This window comes from Capra hircus, chromosome 14 (genome assembly GCF_001704415.2).
Source record: "Capra hircus breed San Clemente chromosome 14, ASM170441v1, whole genome shotgun sequence".
NCBI classification, from domain to species: domain Eukaryota; kingdom Metazoa; phylum Chordata; class Mammalia; order Artiodactyla; family Bovidae; genus Capra; species Capra hircus.
In genome coordinates, this window is record NC_030821.1 from 59,832,350 (window position 1) to 59,846,590 (window position 14,241).

The 14,241-nt window shown below is 48.6% G+C and overlaps 1 protein-coding gene across 1 annotated transcript; it reads right to left on the reverse strand.

The window, feature by feature from the left end:
• On the reverse strand, positions 1,394 to 4,302 carry SOX17 (SRY-box 17). The gene is made up of 2 exons (XM_018058506.1): positions 3,782 to 4,302; positions 1,394 to 3,225 (listed from the first exon to the last, which is right to left on the reverse strand). The coding sequence occupies exons 1-2, from the start codon at positions 4,086 to 4,088 to the stop codon at positions 2,300 to 2,302; spliced, it is 1,233 nt and encodes a 410-aa protein (XP_017913995.1). The 5' UTR covers positions 4,089 to 4,302; the 3' UTR covers positions 1,394 to 2,299.

Consider the following 14,241-nt stretch of genomic DNA (forward strand, 5'->3'; position numbering starts at 1 on the left):
TCTGAGTCCACTTGAGGACAGACAAGGAATAGGCAAGAGCTTCTGCCCCTAAGAGTTATTGTGAGAACTAATTTCCCTCCATTTGGAGTTAAAGGCATTAGAAATGCTGAACCGTTTTAATTCTTATTTTCCCTCTCATTATTTGACCTTTCCCTGGTGAGTAGTTAAGAACGCGACTTCATGGGACTTTTGCTTCTTTGAAACGCTTTCTTTTCTCCTTTCCTCTTTTCCCTATTTATTATTATTATTATTGGCCATACCACAACAGCATGCAGAATTCTCCTACCAGGGATGATACCTGTGCCCCCTGCAGTGGAAGCAGAATCTTAACCGCTTGACCACCAGGGAAGTCCACATCTTCTTAATTTTTTTTGAGAGGCAGCAGCAAAAGGTAGAACTGACTCTCCTTGTGCCCTAAAAATGCCTGGTGGGGTCTGAACTGGTGACCCGGCCTTGACCCTCAGCAGGTGAGGTACCTCTGCTCACTTTGTCCACCAGGAATGCAGGAAACAGAACCTGTCTGGGGTCAGAGGAAGAAAGAATAGTGTAGGGTACTAAAGGCAAATAAAGTGGATAGCTAGAACACTGAAGATTTGCACATCAAATGTTTAAGGTAAACTGTTATGCCTAACAAAATAGACTTATTTTCCTCACTGAAATTTTTATCTTGAACATTCCTAACATCCAGGAACTCTTAAAAAAAAAATAAAAAGACATGCCCTATTTCTCCAGAGAATCCAGCCAGCCGACCATCTCAGTTCAGACAGCCCTCAAGATAAATGCTTTAAGCCGCCTTCCTACCCCTTCCTTTTCTCTATAGCATTTATCAGTATAGACAATGGTAGCTTCTTACAACCAGAATGCAAGTTCTCCCCATGCCCAGGGATATACTGTGCACAAAGGAAAAACAAATGTGAACAAATATATTGTCAGAACTTGCAACACCAGGCTTTTACCTTGTACAGAGCAAATAAGGGATCTGTGCCTCCATGTGTCACTTGCAAAATGGGGAGAATTGCACCTAAACTCCCAGGCTTCATCAGGCTCAAATCAGTACAAGACAGCATTGATGAAACACCTGGTACAGGAAATGCCCATTGTGAATCATCTGTATACATCCATTTACGTCTCATCTACTAAGTGTGATGGGAAGGGCCACAAACACAGAGCAAGGCTGATCAGCTTCAAAACCTGTGACTCAGTTTCTTCCCTGATAGGGCAGGACAGTGATGCCCCAGGACTGCAGCTGTAGTTGCATTTGCAAAGCATTCTGCCTACGTATCCTCCTTGGATTCCTCCCAAGCTAAGAACGGCAGGTATCAGGAACTGCAGCAAGCCCCATATGCAACTTATAGCAAAATATCCCACTGAAAGGATAGACGCTAAGCTTCACTAACAGTTGAGGTCACAATGCACATTTTATTTTGATTAGTTCCTATGACTCTTTCCAATTAGTTTTAACCCAGCAACACTGCTTTCCAAGGTGTAGACCTGTGATAACTGGCGATTTCAGTATTGAGAGGGAGTTTTAACGACTCATGGTGAAATGCAGAAAAGAAAAAAATTTATCCAAAAGCCTCTTTATGCAGGTCTCAAGATACAACCAAAGTTACCTGGATACTCTCCTGAGTTTGAAAGTGATATACCAAAACTGAAAATAGTTAAGAGAATTATGATTAACCATTACTATGTAGAAACTAGGGTCACCTGAAATGCATAAGTTAGGCTCATTCTGTGAGTTTCCTTTCCCCTAGCAAAATCAACTAGGGATGCCCAAATGTTTGAGGGCTTCCCCTTCAAGTCATTCAGGTCTACTATTACAAGAGAATGAGAAATTCACTGTGACTATATGTTTAGTGTTATAGTTACTTTAACAGGGATCTCAAAAACTAGCCTTTGTGACAGAGAATTCCAGATTTTATTTTATTTTTAAAGATTGAAAAAAAAAACACCCGGGATAAAAATTTCGTTGATTAATAAAGCTTTGAAAAACGGAGCGAGTTGTTCCCGGACCCACTAGTGAACTTGAACTTATGAACTTGAACTTGGAAATGGGGTTTTGACAAGGGCCACTGTGGGAAACAAGGGTCTGAACCGATCTTCAGACACCACCTGCCCCGTTTTATTCCCCACCCCCCTCAAGTGTTCAAGTGGCAGACAAAATAAATTACCATAAATTACACGCCAAGGCAACTTAAAAACAACACAATTCGACGCGAGGCTGAGTGTCCCTCGATCCTTGGGGAGGTGTGTAACACTGTGCGCGCTTTTGGCCGCAGGCCCGGCGGGCGGAGACGGCTCACACGTCGGGATAGTTGCAGTAATACACCGCGGAGCTGGCATCGGACACCACCGAGGACAGGGCCCCGTGGCCGTCGGGCAGGGTCACGCCGGCGTCGTGTCCTGGGTAGGGGAGCCCCATCTCCGGCTTGCACACGAAGTGCAGGTACTGTTCGAACTCTGTGCGCTCCACCTCCCCGAGTAGCTCGGCTGGAGCGCCCGGTTCTGCGCTGTCCCGGCAGTGTAGGGCCTCTGGCGGGGGCGACGGCTGCCCCGGGCCGGGCGGGGGCGGCTGCGGCGGCATCTGGAAGCCGCGTCCCCCGCCTCCTGCCGCCGCCGCCGGGGAGCCCACGGGGCCGTAGTACATGTGCAGGGCGCTGGGGGGCGCGAGGAGGCCCGGCATCGCGGGGCCCGCAGTCTCCGGGCCCAGCCGCGGGTGCAGGGGCCCCGCGCCGGGTGGCTCCGGGGGCCCAGCGTAGTCCGCGGCCGGGGCGTAGCTGTAGGGCCCAGGGGCCGGACAGTCCGCGGGCAGCGGCGCGGCAAAGAAGGCCGGGTCGGGTTCCACGCCGTCCAGCGGGGACGTGTCGGGCGTGGGCAGAGGGTAGCCGTCGAGCTGGGGCGCGCCCAGGCCCGGGCAGTCGCGGTAGTGGCCGCCCAGGTGCGGGGGCAGCAGCGGCGGGCCCGCGGGGAAGCCCTGCTCCGGGAAGGGCAGGCCCAGGCCGTCCATGGCCACGCGGCCGCCCTCGGGGCCCAGCGCGGCCGCCGGCGGCTCGGCCAGGCCATGCAGGAAGCCGCCCTCCACCCGCTTCAGCCGCTTCACCTGCTTGCGCCGCCGCGGCCGGTACTTGTAGTTGGGATGGTCCTGCATGTGCTGGACGCGCAGCCGCTCGGCCTCCTCCACGAACGGCCGCTTCTCCGCCAGCGTTAGCGCCTTCCACGACTTGCCTGCGGGACGCGGGGTGGACCGGGCCGCGGGTTTAGCGTCTGAGCCCGCGCTCCCAGGCCCAACCCGGCACTACCGCCTCCCTGCGACCTCGGCTGGTGCCACTCCCGGGGCGGGGGAAGGGATTAAGGGAAAGGTTGAAGGTTGGGGCTGTGGAGGCAGGGCACTGGGGGAAGACAAGAGATCTCGGGCCCTCCAAGACATTCCCCCCACCCCCCACCGCCTTTCTGTCGCTCCTGGAAGCGGCTTCCCGCTCACCACCCGCGCTTCTTCGAGGAACTGGCCAGGAGTCGGGGGAACGGGCGACCCACCCAGCCCCGCGCCAGGGTGCCCTCGCCGCCGTTGGGATGCGCGGGGAGCCGCCTCCCCGGAGCCCCGGCCGACGGTGAACCCGGGGGCCAAAGCCCAAAGCCGCTTGGAGACTAGGAGATCGGGCAGCGGGAAGAAACAAGGTCCCCAGGGAAGGACGTGGGGGGCGCGCACCCGCAGCCTCGGGCGCAAGGTCCGCACCCTCTGAGCCTCAAGGTTCGCCGGGCCTGGGCCCCGGCGCGGACTCACCCAGCATCTTGCTCAACTCGGCGTTGTGCAGATCTGGGTTCTGCTGCGCCAGGCGCTTGCGCTCGTCCTTCGCCCACACCATGAAGGCGTTCATCGGCCGCCGGATGCGAGACTCGCCCTTCGCTCGGCCCGCCGGCCCGGCCGGCGCCCCGCCGCTCGCCGCCGCCTCGCCCTTCATCTTCATGTCCCCGAGAGGACTCAGCGACTCGGCCCAGGGACAGGGACCCAGGCCGGCCATCACGGCGGGCAGCGCGCTCCGGGGCTGGCTCTGCTCGTCACTGGCGTACCCCGCATCCGGGCTGCTCATGGCGCTCCAGCCCGGCCCCGCGCCCCGCAACCCTCCGCCGGACACGCCGCCTCCCCCTGCCGGGGGGAGGGGGTGGGGAGCGAGACAGGAGATGCCCGGCGGGCCGCTCGCGTCCTCCGGCCGGACCCAGCCGCCCGCGTCCCTGGCAGAGATCGATTGCAGACCCTGGCGCAACGCGCGACCCCGCCAGCCCAGTGCCACTGCGGGCGCCCCCCGGCCGCGGGCCTTTTCTGCACAGACCCGGCCAATGGAGCGGCGGGGGCGGGCCGGTCGGCGACGTTAGGCCCACGCCCAGCCCGCAGCCCAGGTCCCAAGTTTCAGCTCAACCCCACGCCCGCCCTTCCCCCCTCCCCGGCCCCGCGCCCAGGGCGACACCTGCCCCTGAGAAAACGGGTTGGAGCCGGGCTTTGGCGCCGCGTCGGCGGCTCCCACCCTCCAAGGGGGACCCCCTGATCAACCTTCTAGGGTGCTGATCGCCCTGCTGCCTAGAAATACTTGGCCACCGCAGTCCGGATCGAAGCAGGAAACACCCACTCAACCTGGAGCTGAGGAGGTTTCAGCAGTGGGGGGCTCGCCTTCTTCCCAGAGTCCCACGGACATCGTCTCCAAACTGGAAAATACTCTCTCCCCAAGGACTCGACGTACCTGTATTATATTCAAAATGCTATGTCCGAGGTAAATTCTACTTTCGAAAACAAGATTACAAATCCTGAAGAATTTTTTTTTTTAAAGCTTTATCCAAAGAGACTAACCCACCCTTGAAAATGTGTACAGGAAATGTTTAATAAACTTAACAAAATGTCCTCCTATGTGTTCAGGAAAAAAAGGAAGATTTAGTTTTGATTTCTTAAATGTGGTAAAGATAACGATATTTATCTAAACGCCTGTCGAATGGAGGAAATAAAGCAACCTTTGAGGAACAAAATACTTGTGGCCCTTGGAATCAGTTTAAGGTATTGGGAGGGGGTGGGTTCTTCAGTGTTTCTCAAGACTGGAATGAAAACTTTTAAGATTTAAACTTCTGTTTAAATTCGAGAGGCCTTTTTTGTGGGTTTGTAAACAAACCCTTCTGTCAAATTTACATACAGCACACCAAACATCAGCCAACAAGTTTATCCTTATAACCCTGTGAGGTAGAGCCCATTCTGTCTTACAGGAGAGGAAGCTGAGGCCCAGCGACATTAAGGACCTTGCCCACTAGCACAGCACTGGGGAGTGGAATTCACCTCCAGAAGTCTGCCCTCAGACTTGGTGCTATTAACCACTAACCCAAGCTGTTGTATTTGTGTATTTGTTTATGTGTTGTGTTGTTTGCTAAAGCAGTGACCACAGCCGCTCCTGCATAAATAGACAACTTTTATCAGTCTCCACAACAGATTTGTTTTGTTTACTGTGAAGAGATGATGGAAACTAGGGCTTACATCCGGGATCTGGGAGGTAAGGCCTGAAGCTTGCAGTGTGGCATTGCTTGACAAGTAGTCTATCAAGACTGCTTACTGGGGGCATTCATAAAAACAAAGAAAAAGCCTCTGAAAGCAATTGGCCTTTAGTTTCTCTGAGTTTGCTATTTCTCCGAAGAACTTCTGCACACTTGTTTTAAGCCAACTTAATTCCTTGAGGATCTGTGACGTTGGCTGCCCCCCACCCCCACCTTCAGTGGCCAAAAAGTGGTTCTGGTTCCTGGGTCTCTGAGATTCAGACAAGAAAAAAAGTTAATCTGCTTAAGGAAATAATAGAGAAGTGTTATTTTTAATAGAGGGTTTTGAAACAACTGATAATCTTAAACACATTTAACTGATTATGCACTTTTCCTTTAAGAGCTTATTTTTCCGTAAGAGAAAAATATGGGCTTGAAAATTAAGCATAATTGCATTGCAACTGGTTATCCAAGTAAGGAAACTATAGGAATAGAGAGAACAAATTAAACCTGTAGGGCCTTGTTCCTTTATGTTTTCTTGACAATCACATCTAACTTTGTTGCAAAGTAATAAATATTTTCCAAAGGTCTCAAAGCAGGATTTTCTGTTAGGGCAAAAGTTTTGTGAACTAATAGGAGTTTTCTTAAAATATCGATGGAAAAAACAAACAAAAATAATGCCTGTTCCAGACTACATTTCTCTCTCTAGATGAATCTATTTGATGAATTCCATAAAAAAAATAACATAGGGTACAGGAAATGCAATCCAGGTGTGAATTCAGAAAATATATATGCACAGGTTTACCCTGTACATTTTATTCATCCTTGGGTGCCTCTTGGCCACCAGATTACAGGAAGAGGTACCAAGAAGGTCGAGAAACTGATGGGAGTTTCTTGTTATTACCTGCACTTGTTCTTGGAGTCTAACTACTGCTTTTCTTTTCTTTTTTTTTTTAAGATATTGAGAAATTAGGTGAGAGCACAGGATGCATAGGATGGAGATGTAGCTTCAGATTTTGGTGTCCCCCCACCCCCTACTTATTGTAACACTCTCCCTCGGAATTATAAAGTAACGATTTACTTATATTTACAAGAGAGGAATTGTGGTGCCTTTCCAAGACGAGTCCCTCCTGCAGGCGGTTACCTGTGTTTCATCCAGGCTTCTGATCCTGCTTTTGTCATAGATTTGAGGGGAGCGTGTTGGGGTGGGGGTGGAGGCGCCGCAGACCGTCCACGAGGTGTGTGTGGACTCTCTATTTCAGTCTCTTAACTAAACGCGGCGTTGGAAGTCGAGTTCTGGATGTTATCAGAGCCAGCCACAAATGCCACATGAAAAGCAGCAAACATCCGGAGTGGCTTCCTGCTAGCCTTGCTTTTCTCATCACGAGAGATTTACGCGGGGGGAGGGGGGCAGACAGATTGGCGAGGAGGAGCCGTGTCCACCCGCCCGCGTGGCCGGAGCGCGCGGGGACTGGGACCTCTGACTTCTGGCTGCTAATCCATGCCCAGTCCCCAGGCTGGGCCCAAGGCTGGAAAGTCTGGGCAAGGACGCGACTAGTGCGGTGCGAAGCCATGCCCGTTACCCCGCCGGTCCCGTGGCCGGCGGGCACAGCGAAGAATCCGGGTAGGTGGTGAGCAGCGGTTCGGACCCCTGCGTGACCAGGCACCGGCCCTGGGTTTCCTGCAGGCTTTTGTGTTTCGATGCTCGGGAAGCGGGAGCCGGACGAAGGACGCTTCGGCCTCCGGGGAAGGCCGTGGGCACCCGGGCAGCCCCGCTCGGCTCGAGGGCGGAGGGAAAGGGGGGGGCACGCCGCGGGCACCGGGAACCGACAGACAATGGTATCCCCGGAACAAAGAACAACAATCAGGTCTTCGCGTTTATAAGTCGCGTGCCCGCGGCGGCCTCCGGGAGCCGAGCGGAAGGCGGCGCGCCGCACGGAGCGCGCCCGGGGCTCCGCACTGCCCAGGTAGGGCCGCGCGCCGGCTCTGCGTATCGCTCGCGGGTATTCCCGGTCCCCCGGCGGGTCCCCAGCGGGTCCGCGAAGCGAAGTTCAAAGTCGCTGGTGAGATGGGAAGGGTGGGGAAGAAGGAGGGCCCGGGAGATCACGGCCACCAGCTCCCACCGCGAGGCCCCGAGGGTCAGAGCCCCGCTGCCTCTCACCTGGCGCTCTACCCGGCCTTTGGGGCGCCCGCCTCTCCCGCGGGGCCGAGAGGGCTTTGGGGACGCTCGCTCCGCACCAGGACAGGAGACTTGAGTTCTGCTCCCACGCCCTCTCCCACGCCCTCCGCCAGCATCCCGCCCCAGCATCCCGCCCCAGCATCCCGCCCCAGCATCCCGCCTGGTCCGCGGACCCCTCAAGGTCTCCCCGAACCCCGCCCCAGCAGCCGGCGACTCCCGGACCGTCACCCAGTTCCCGCTCGGCCGCGCCCGGGGTTTGCACAGGAGAAGCAGGAAATGCGCTGTTCCCGGTCCGTTTCCCTGCTCAGAAACTGGTCCGCGGGTGGTGTTTCTTGTATTCCCCCCTCCGCCTCCCGCCCCAGCTTGGGTCCCCGGGTGGGAGTGCTGACAGCTTCCCCTTACTCCCCGGCTTGGAGAACCTCAGACTCCGCAGGGGGAGGCATCAGGGGTGAAGGCAAGGCACCAGCTCATCCCGAGGACGGATTACAGCCGCACACTAGTCTGCTCACCACCCACTTCATCTCTGGCCTCTCTGAGCTCTAACTGCAATCTCAGTAGCCGTTCCTGTGCGCCCACTTCTGCTGACACCCCAGTCCCACTTTCCTTGCACCCAGGAAAGGCCCGGGCTTTCCTGGTGGAGCTGTGTCGTCAGCTGAGCAGACAGGCTTAGCAGCAGCAGGACGTCCCCAGGGAGCAGACAACTGCACATCGCCCCCTCTCTTCCCCCAGCGGGGAGCAGACAAGGCCCCTGCATCTTAGAAATGCCCAGTGCGGTACCATTAGTCTTCCCCTCTGATTGATTCGCATGCAGCCCAGGTAGAATCTAGGCCCTCTCTACCTCAATTACTTGTTCCTGGCATGGAAAGGTGATGCTGACACCTCTAGGCCAAGCGCTCTGAATTTTTTTTTTTTTTCCTCTAGTAGAGGTCCTGCAATCGGTGGCCTTTCTACCCTGTAAACTGGCTTGCCAAGCTTCCCTAGTCAGCAGGGCTGGATTTTGCCAGGTGGTTGGTTAGGGCAAGGTGTGCATCCTGTGATCATGGGAGTGATCAAAGTGAATAGGCTATAGGACAGGCCACTCCTGACACACTCATTACCCACCCTCCCGTGCAACTTGAACCACAACCACAAGCCTATCAGATTTGGAAATGGAGCCAGAGTCAGCTCCAGTGTTTCTAAACAGCAGAGAACCTGAATCCTTTTGGATTCCTCTGAAGTCAGTGTTCGGTTGACCTTGGTTACATGAATTTTCTTCTCTGCCCATTTCTAGACCTTGCCAACAGCTTTATCAGCACTCTTTAATGGCCTCTTTATTTTTTTTTTAACTGGAATATAGTTGATTTACAATGCTGTGCTAGTTTCAGATGTACAGCAAAGTGAATCAGTTATACATATATCCATTTTCTTAAAAGATTCTTTACCAATATAGGTCATTGCAAAGTATTGAGTAGAGTTCCCTATGCTATACCATAGGTCCTTAGCTATCTATTTCATATACAGTGTATGCATACATCAATCCCAGTCTCCCAGTTTATCCCTCACCTCAACAGCCTGTTTATATCCCTCTTGCATACACAGTCCATTGGTTTGTAGTAAATGCTCAGGGATACTATAATAATTGTTTTTTTAAAAAAACTTTTTATTTTGTATTGGAGTACAACCAGTTAACAATATTATGATAGTTTCAGGTGGACAGCAAAGGGACTCAGCCATACATACACATGTATCCGTTCTCCCCCAAAATCCCCTGCCATCCAGACTGCCACAGTTGTTCTTGAATAGATTGTGGAGTCATCTTCTTTGGAGGCAAGTCACTAAGAATTATCTCTGTAAACCTCTGTTTTCATCTGAGACACATCTGTGTAGACACACAGTCATCAGACTTCAGGCCTGCAATATCCTCTCACCCTCTCCTTTGCCAGAGGTTCAATCTCCAGGCACTAAACACCTATTATCTCACCTTTTCTAAGGTCAAGTCCTCTGGCTTTTCTGAACCCACTCAGCATGTAAGTCCAGGCTAAGAATGTACTTGGAAAATTTTGCATGTGGATATATGCATACATAGATTTCTGTCTTTTGGGGACTTTTCAAAACCCAAACCTTTGGTGTTAATTTCTTTGTAGTCATAGATTACAGTTTACAAAGCAGTTTCTTGTAGGTTAACTCATTTGAGTGTCAGGAGAGCCCTGGAGGGAGGCAGGGCAACAGAGGAGATTGAGCAAGGATTCTCAGACCAGCTATTTGCCCTTGCTGTTAACAGTGGTGGGTCTTGAGTTTCTTTCCATGCCCTGTCTGTGCCAGTGAATAGACCTTATGGGATTTGTAGAAACTCAATAAAACCAGAACGTAGGAAGGCATGGGTTAAGGACTTTAGCACAGAAACTTCCAGTGTGGTTCCTAATCAGATCACGATCGCAGGATCGTTTTGTTTTGTTTTTTAAATATCATAGCTGCAGAGCTGTAGCAAGAAAACATTTTCATTTAGAAGATTTGTAATTAGGTATTTTATTAGATCACATAATCAAAGCCCGAGATGACATCTCATATATTTTGAGTATCATTTTATACAAACAAATTCTAATTCAGCTGAAAAGATGGAAACAGTTCAAAGTTATACGGGGATAAAGTTCAGATATAAAGAAGCTGAGCTCTCTGAAGCTCTGCTCTTGTACTTCATTCAGACTGAAAGAGATAGTTAACTATGTCGAGTTGTGTGGCATTGTCACATGTTTAAAGTCTAAGCTGCTGGTCTCCTCTACACCTGTAGCTGACCAAACCTTTGGAGCAAAACATACATGTAGCAGCTAGGTAAATTCCCTTCATGTATACTGTTGTTTGGGAGAGAAATGGATGGCAAATATTATCAACTCTATTTTATGAAATGGAAAATTAAAGCATGGAGCAATTAGGTGATTTCCTTGTTTTCAAACCAGTCTAAGAGACGAGAGAATCATCTGTTCATTTAATCAACCAATAATTCCCCCAGTACCAGTAAATCTAAGGCACAGTACAGCATGGTATATTGGTTACAACCACAGGTTTAGGAGTCAAACTCCTTGGGATTGAACCCTAGTTCTGCAGCTCACCAGCTGTGCATCCTTGGACATATTGCTGAATCTTTCTGGACCAACTGTAAAATGAAGAATTATAGTAATGGTCTCAGAGAATTTTATGTGGATTAAATGAGCTAATTGTTCACTAACGGCTTAGACTATGACCTAACACATAGTAAGTGTTACACAGGTATTTCATAATAAAATAAAATTTAAATTAATGAATGTGTGCACATGAAGACATATTGGGAGAATATATAAGAAAAGGTGACCATGATACTGAACGTATGTACATTGTAACAGCTAAAACAAATGTTTTCAAGGAAAAGATATTGTAACATCTGTGATAATGAGTAATAACTAACATTATCATGTTTTAATCAAAATTATTTGTTATGCTGGCAAAAGCTTTTCTAGAGGTGTATTAACTATTGTGCATTTTCTAATTACATTTGAAATGTCAACATTTTTACTTTGGTGGTAAAGTAAAGAGTGTTTTATGCATGTCAGTCTTCTAAAACTCAGTTAAGACTGGCCAGGAAAAAAAAAAAGACACAGAATTGTAAAACATTCAGTACTCCACTAAAAGATCTTTTAAATTCAAAGACACCTTGCAGTGAGCATTTAACCTGGGTTAAATTCTTCTCCTAAAGGCACGGAGAAAAGTTTAATTTTGAGAACTATGCCTGGGACTCACATGTTTAAAGGAAACAAGACCCATGAATGTACATGCCCTGCCTAGCTCTTTCAGTATAAAACGATCCCAAATTCTTGTCTTTATTGTTCAGTAACTTTCTGCCAGGTAATTGCGAGTCACTTCAAACTGCCTCATTTTCAGTGTTCTCAGATAAGAAAGGAGAAAATATCCAATCTCTTACCCACTGTTCAGGTAAAAAAGAGAACAAATGATCACTCAGTTTTGCAGAATAAGACTGCTCAGTGAAACAGGGCTCATGTGTCTGCAGATGTATGGGTCTATGGACATTCAGAGAAGGTTTTTTGTATGTTAAAGAAAACTAGCAAATTGAGATAAAATAGAAATAGAGATTGTAAAGAAGACTGTACTGCTTTGGGAAATAATGGAATGCTGCTGTTTTGAAAGCAAAAATGTTTTAAAAGTTACTGCACAACAGGTCCCACCTTTCATCCAGGACAAACCAGGTTCTGTTCTTGTGAACTAAGGCTCTGGATTTACTGAACAGCCATTATTTTAGTAAATATCGATTATTTCAGTGGTTACTTTTTTTTTTTCTTCTTTCTCCCCGGTGGCTAATTTAAAACTGAAATTTGGAGACAAACAGACAACCGGTTCTTTTTTTTACACTTTCTTATTATTAATATGTAACACTTCCGTGGAACTCACCTGACATATACAGGGAGTCCTAGGGCTGAAGAGAACTGCATAACCCACCCTTACTCTTCAGGTTCTGTAAAATTACCCCAGTGAGAGCTTGGACACAGGGGAATGCCTTATATAGGAAATAACATATATTAAATGCTAATATAGGAATGCACTTGTTACTCATACAGCTATTCTGGTACACAGCATTCTTTTTAAATCACTTATTTTAAAATAACCTCAAACTTACAGGAAAGTTGCAAGAATAGTATAAAGAAGACTCTCCAATTTCTTAGCATTTTACCTCTTTTGACTTCATCTTGATTTAAAACAACAAAAATTTCCCTACATTTGCTGTCTCTCTTGCTCTCTTTTTAAAAAAGTAAGTAAATGGATATAACAATATAAATATGTAGTCATATTTATCATAGAGCATACTGACATATACCGATACATTGTAGATACTACCTAAATATGTACTACATCTATATAGCATGTTATATATTAATACCTATGTGTGTATGTCTGAATGTGTGCGATTAGCCTTTTTTCTGAACCACCTGAGAGCAGGCTGAGACATAATGTCTCACTCAGTCTAAATACTCAAGAGAACATTCTCCCATATAACCAGCCATCAAATAGCCAACAAATCAGTTATTTGGAAATAGCATTCCTACCTAAGCTGCTTGCCTAATTCACATTTTGCAAACAAAGTCCCTTTCTTTTGGTCCAACATTCTATCCAGGATCACATATTGCCCCTAGGTACCATGTCTCTTTAGACTTCCATCTTTTCTAATAGTTCTTTATGGTTTTCAAGAGTGCAGGTCTTTTATTCCATAAGGGTCTCACACGCAGTCTGTCTGGTCTGGGCTCCTGCGTTCCTGGCAGGAAAACTACAGAGACAGTGATGTGCCCCTCCCAGAGCATGACAAGGGAGGCTGTCTGAAGCCTCATCATACTGCTGAGTTAACCTTGACCACCTGACCAGCTGGTGTCTGCCCAGTTTCTCTAGCTTCAAATCATCATTTTCCCCCAATGCAATGGATAAGTATTTTCTGTAGGGGGAACTGTGCCCTATATTATACCAATATCCTCATCAAGCCTCCACCCACCTGCCTTAGCATCTGCTAAGATGGGTGACAAAGGGTGGTTTTGAATTCCCATCATTCCTCTGTATTTATGTGTTCCTTCTGCTGTAAGAAAGTTTTCCTTTCCTTTATATTAGCATAGGCCATAGGTTCCTTCTTCACTCAGTGCTTTATTGTCCTTAATTAATATTATTTGTTTGAATGCTCAGGTTGTCACCGATTTGGCATGTGGGGCACCTTTTAAGCTAGCTCCTGTATCCTTTTGATTTGTCCTAATCATCCTTTGACTATTTCTTTATACTTTAGCATAACAAAATATTCCAGGCTTGGGACATCCCTGGCAGTCCATGTTTCCAGTGCAAGGGGAGTGGGTTTGATCCTTGATCTGGGTAACTAAGATCCCACAAGCCACATGAGGCATCCAAAAAGTGAAAAAAAAGAAAGAAAGTAAGTAAGAAAGAAATTCCAGGTTCATCTTGTATTTTCCTGACTTAACCCTGATTCAGTCATTTCTGCATGAGTTGAGAGCATCTTTTAATGAAAGAGGGTGTTTAGAAACGAGAATCTGGGTTCTCATGAGTACTGGGCTATCATCATTTCTAGATACTCTCAGCAGTATATATATATATGTGTGTGCATCTTGCATATATCTGTAGCTATTTTTATCTTCCTCCCCAAATTATTAAAACTCTGAGTTACTTGAAGATTCCTCCAATTCTGATCCAACATATGAGGGTTCTTGCTAGCCTGCTGCCTCTCTGTATTTCTAAATGCCTTTTCTGAATGTAAAGAACCTGGCTCCCACTACCCTAATATACCTGCCATTTGCTTGCTGTAATCCCGGCCAGCCCACCTGCCTGCTCTTGACTTCCAGGGCAGCACCTCTGTGCAGGTCTCCTGCAGCGCTCCACTGTTTCCATGTTCAAAAGCAAGGCAAAAACATAATAATTACTTGCTTAAATTTATCTTTAAATTGTGTATGTGTGCTCAGTCATGTCTGACTCTCTGCGACCCCGTGGACTGTAGCCAGCCAGGCTCCTCTGTCCACGGGATTTCCAAGGCAAGAACCCTGGAG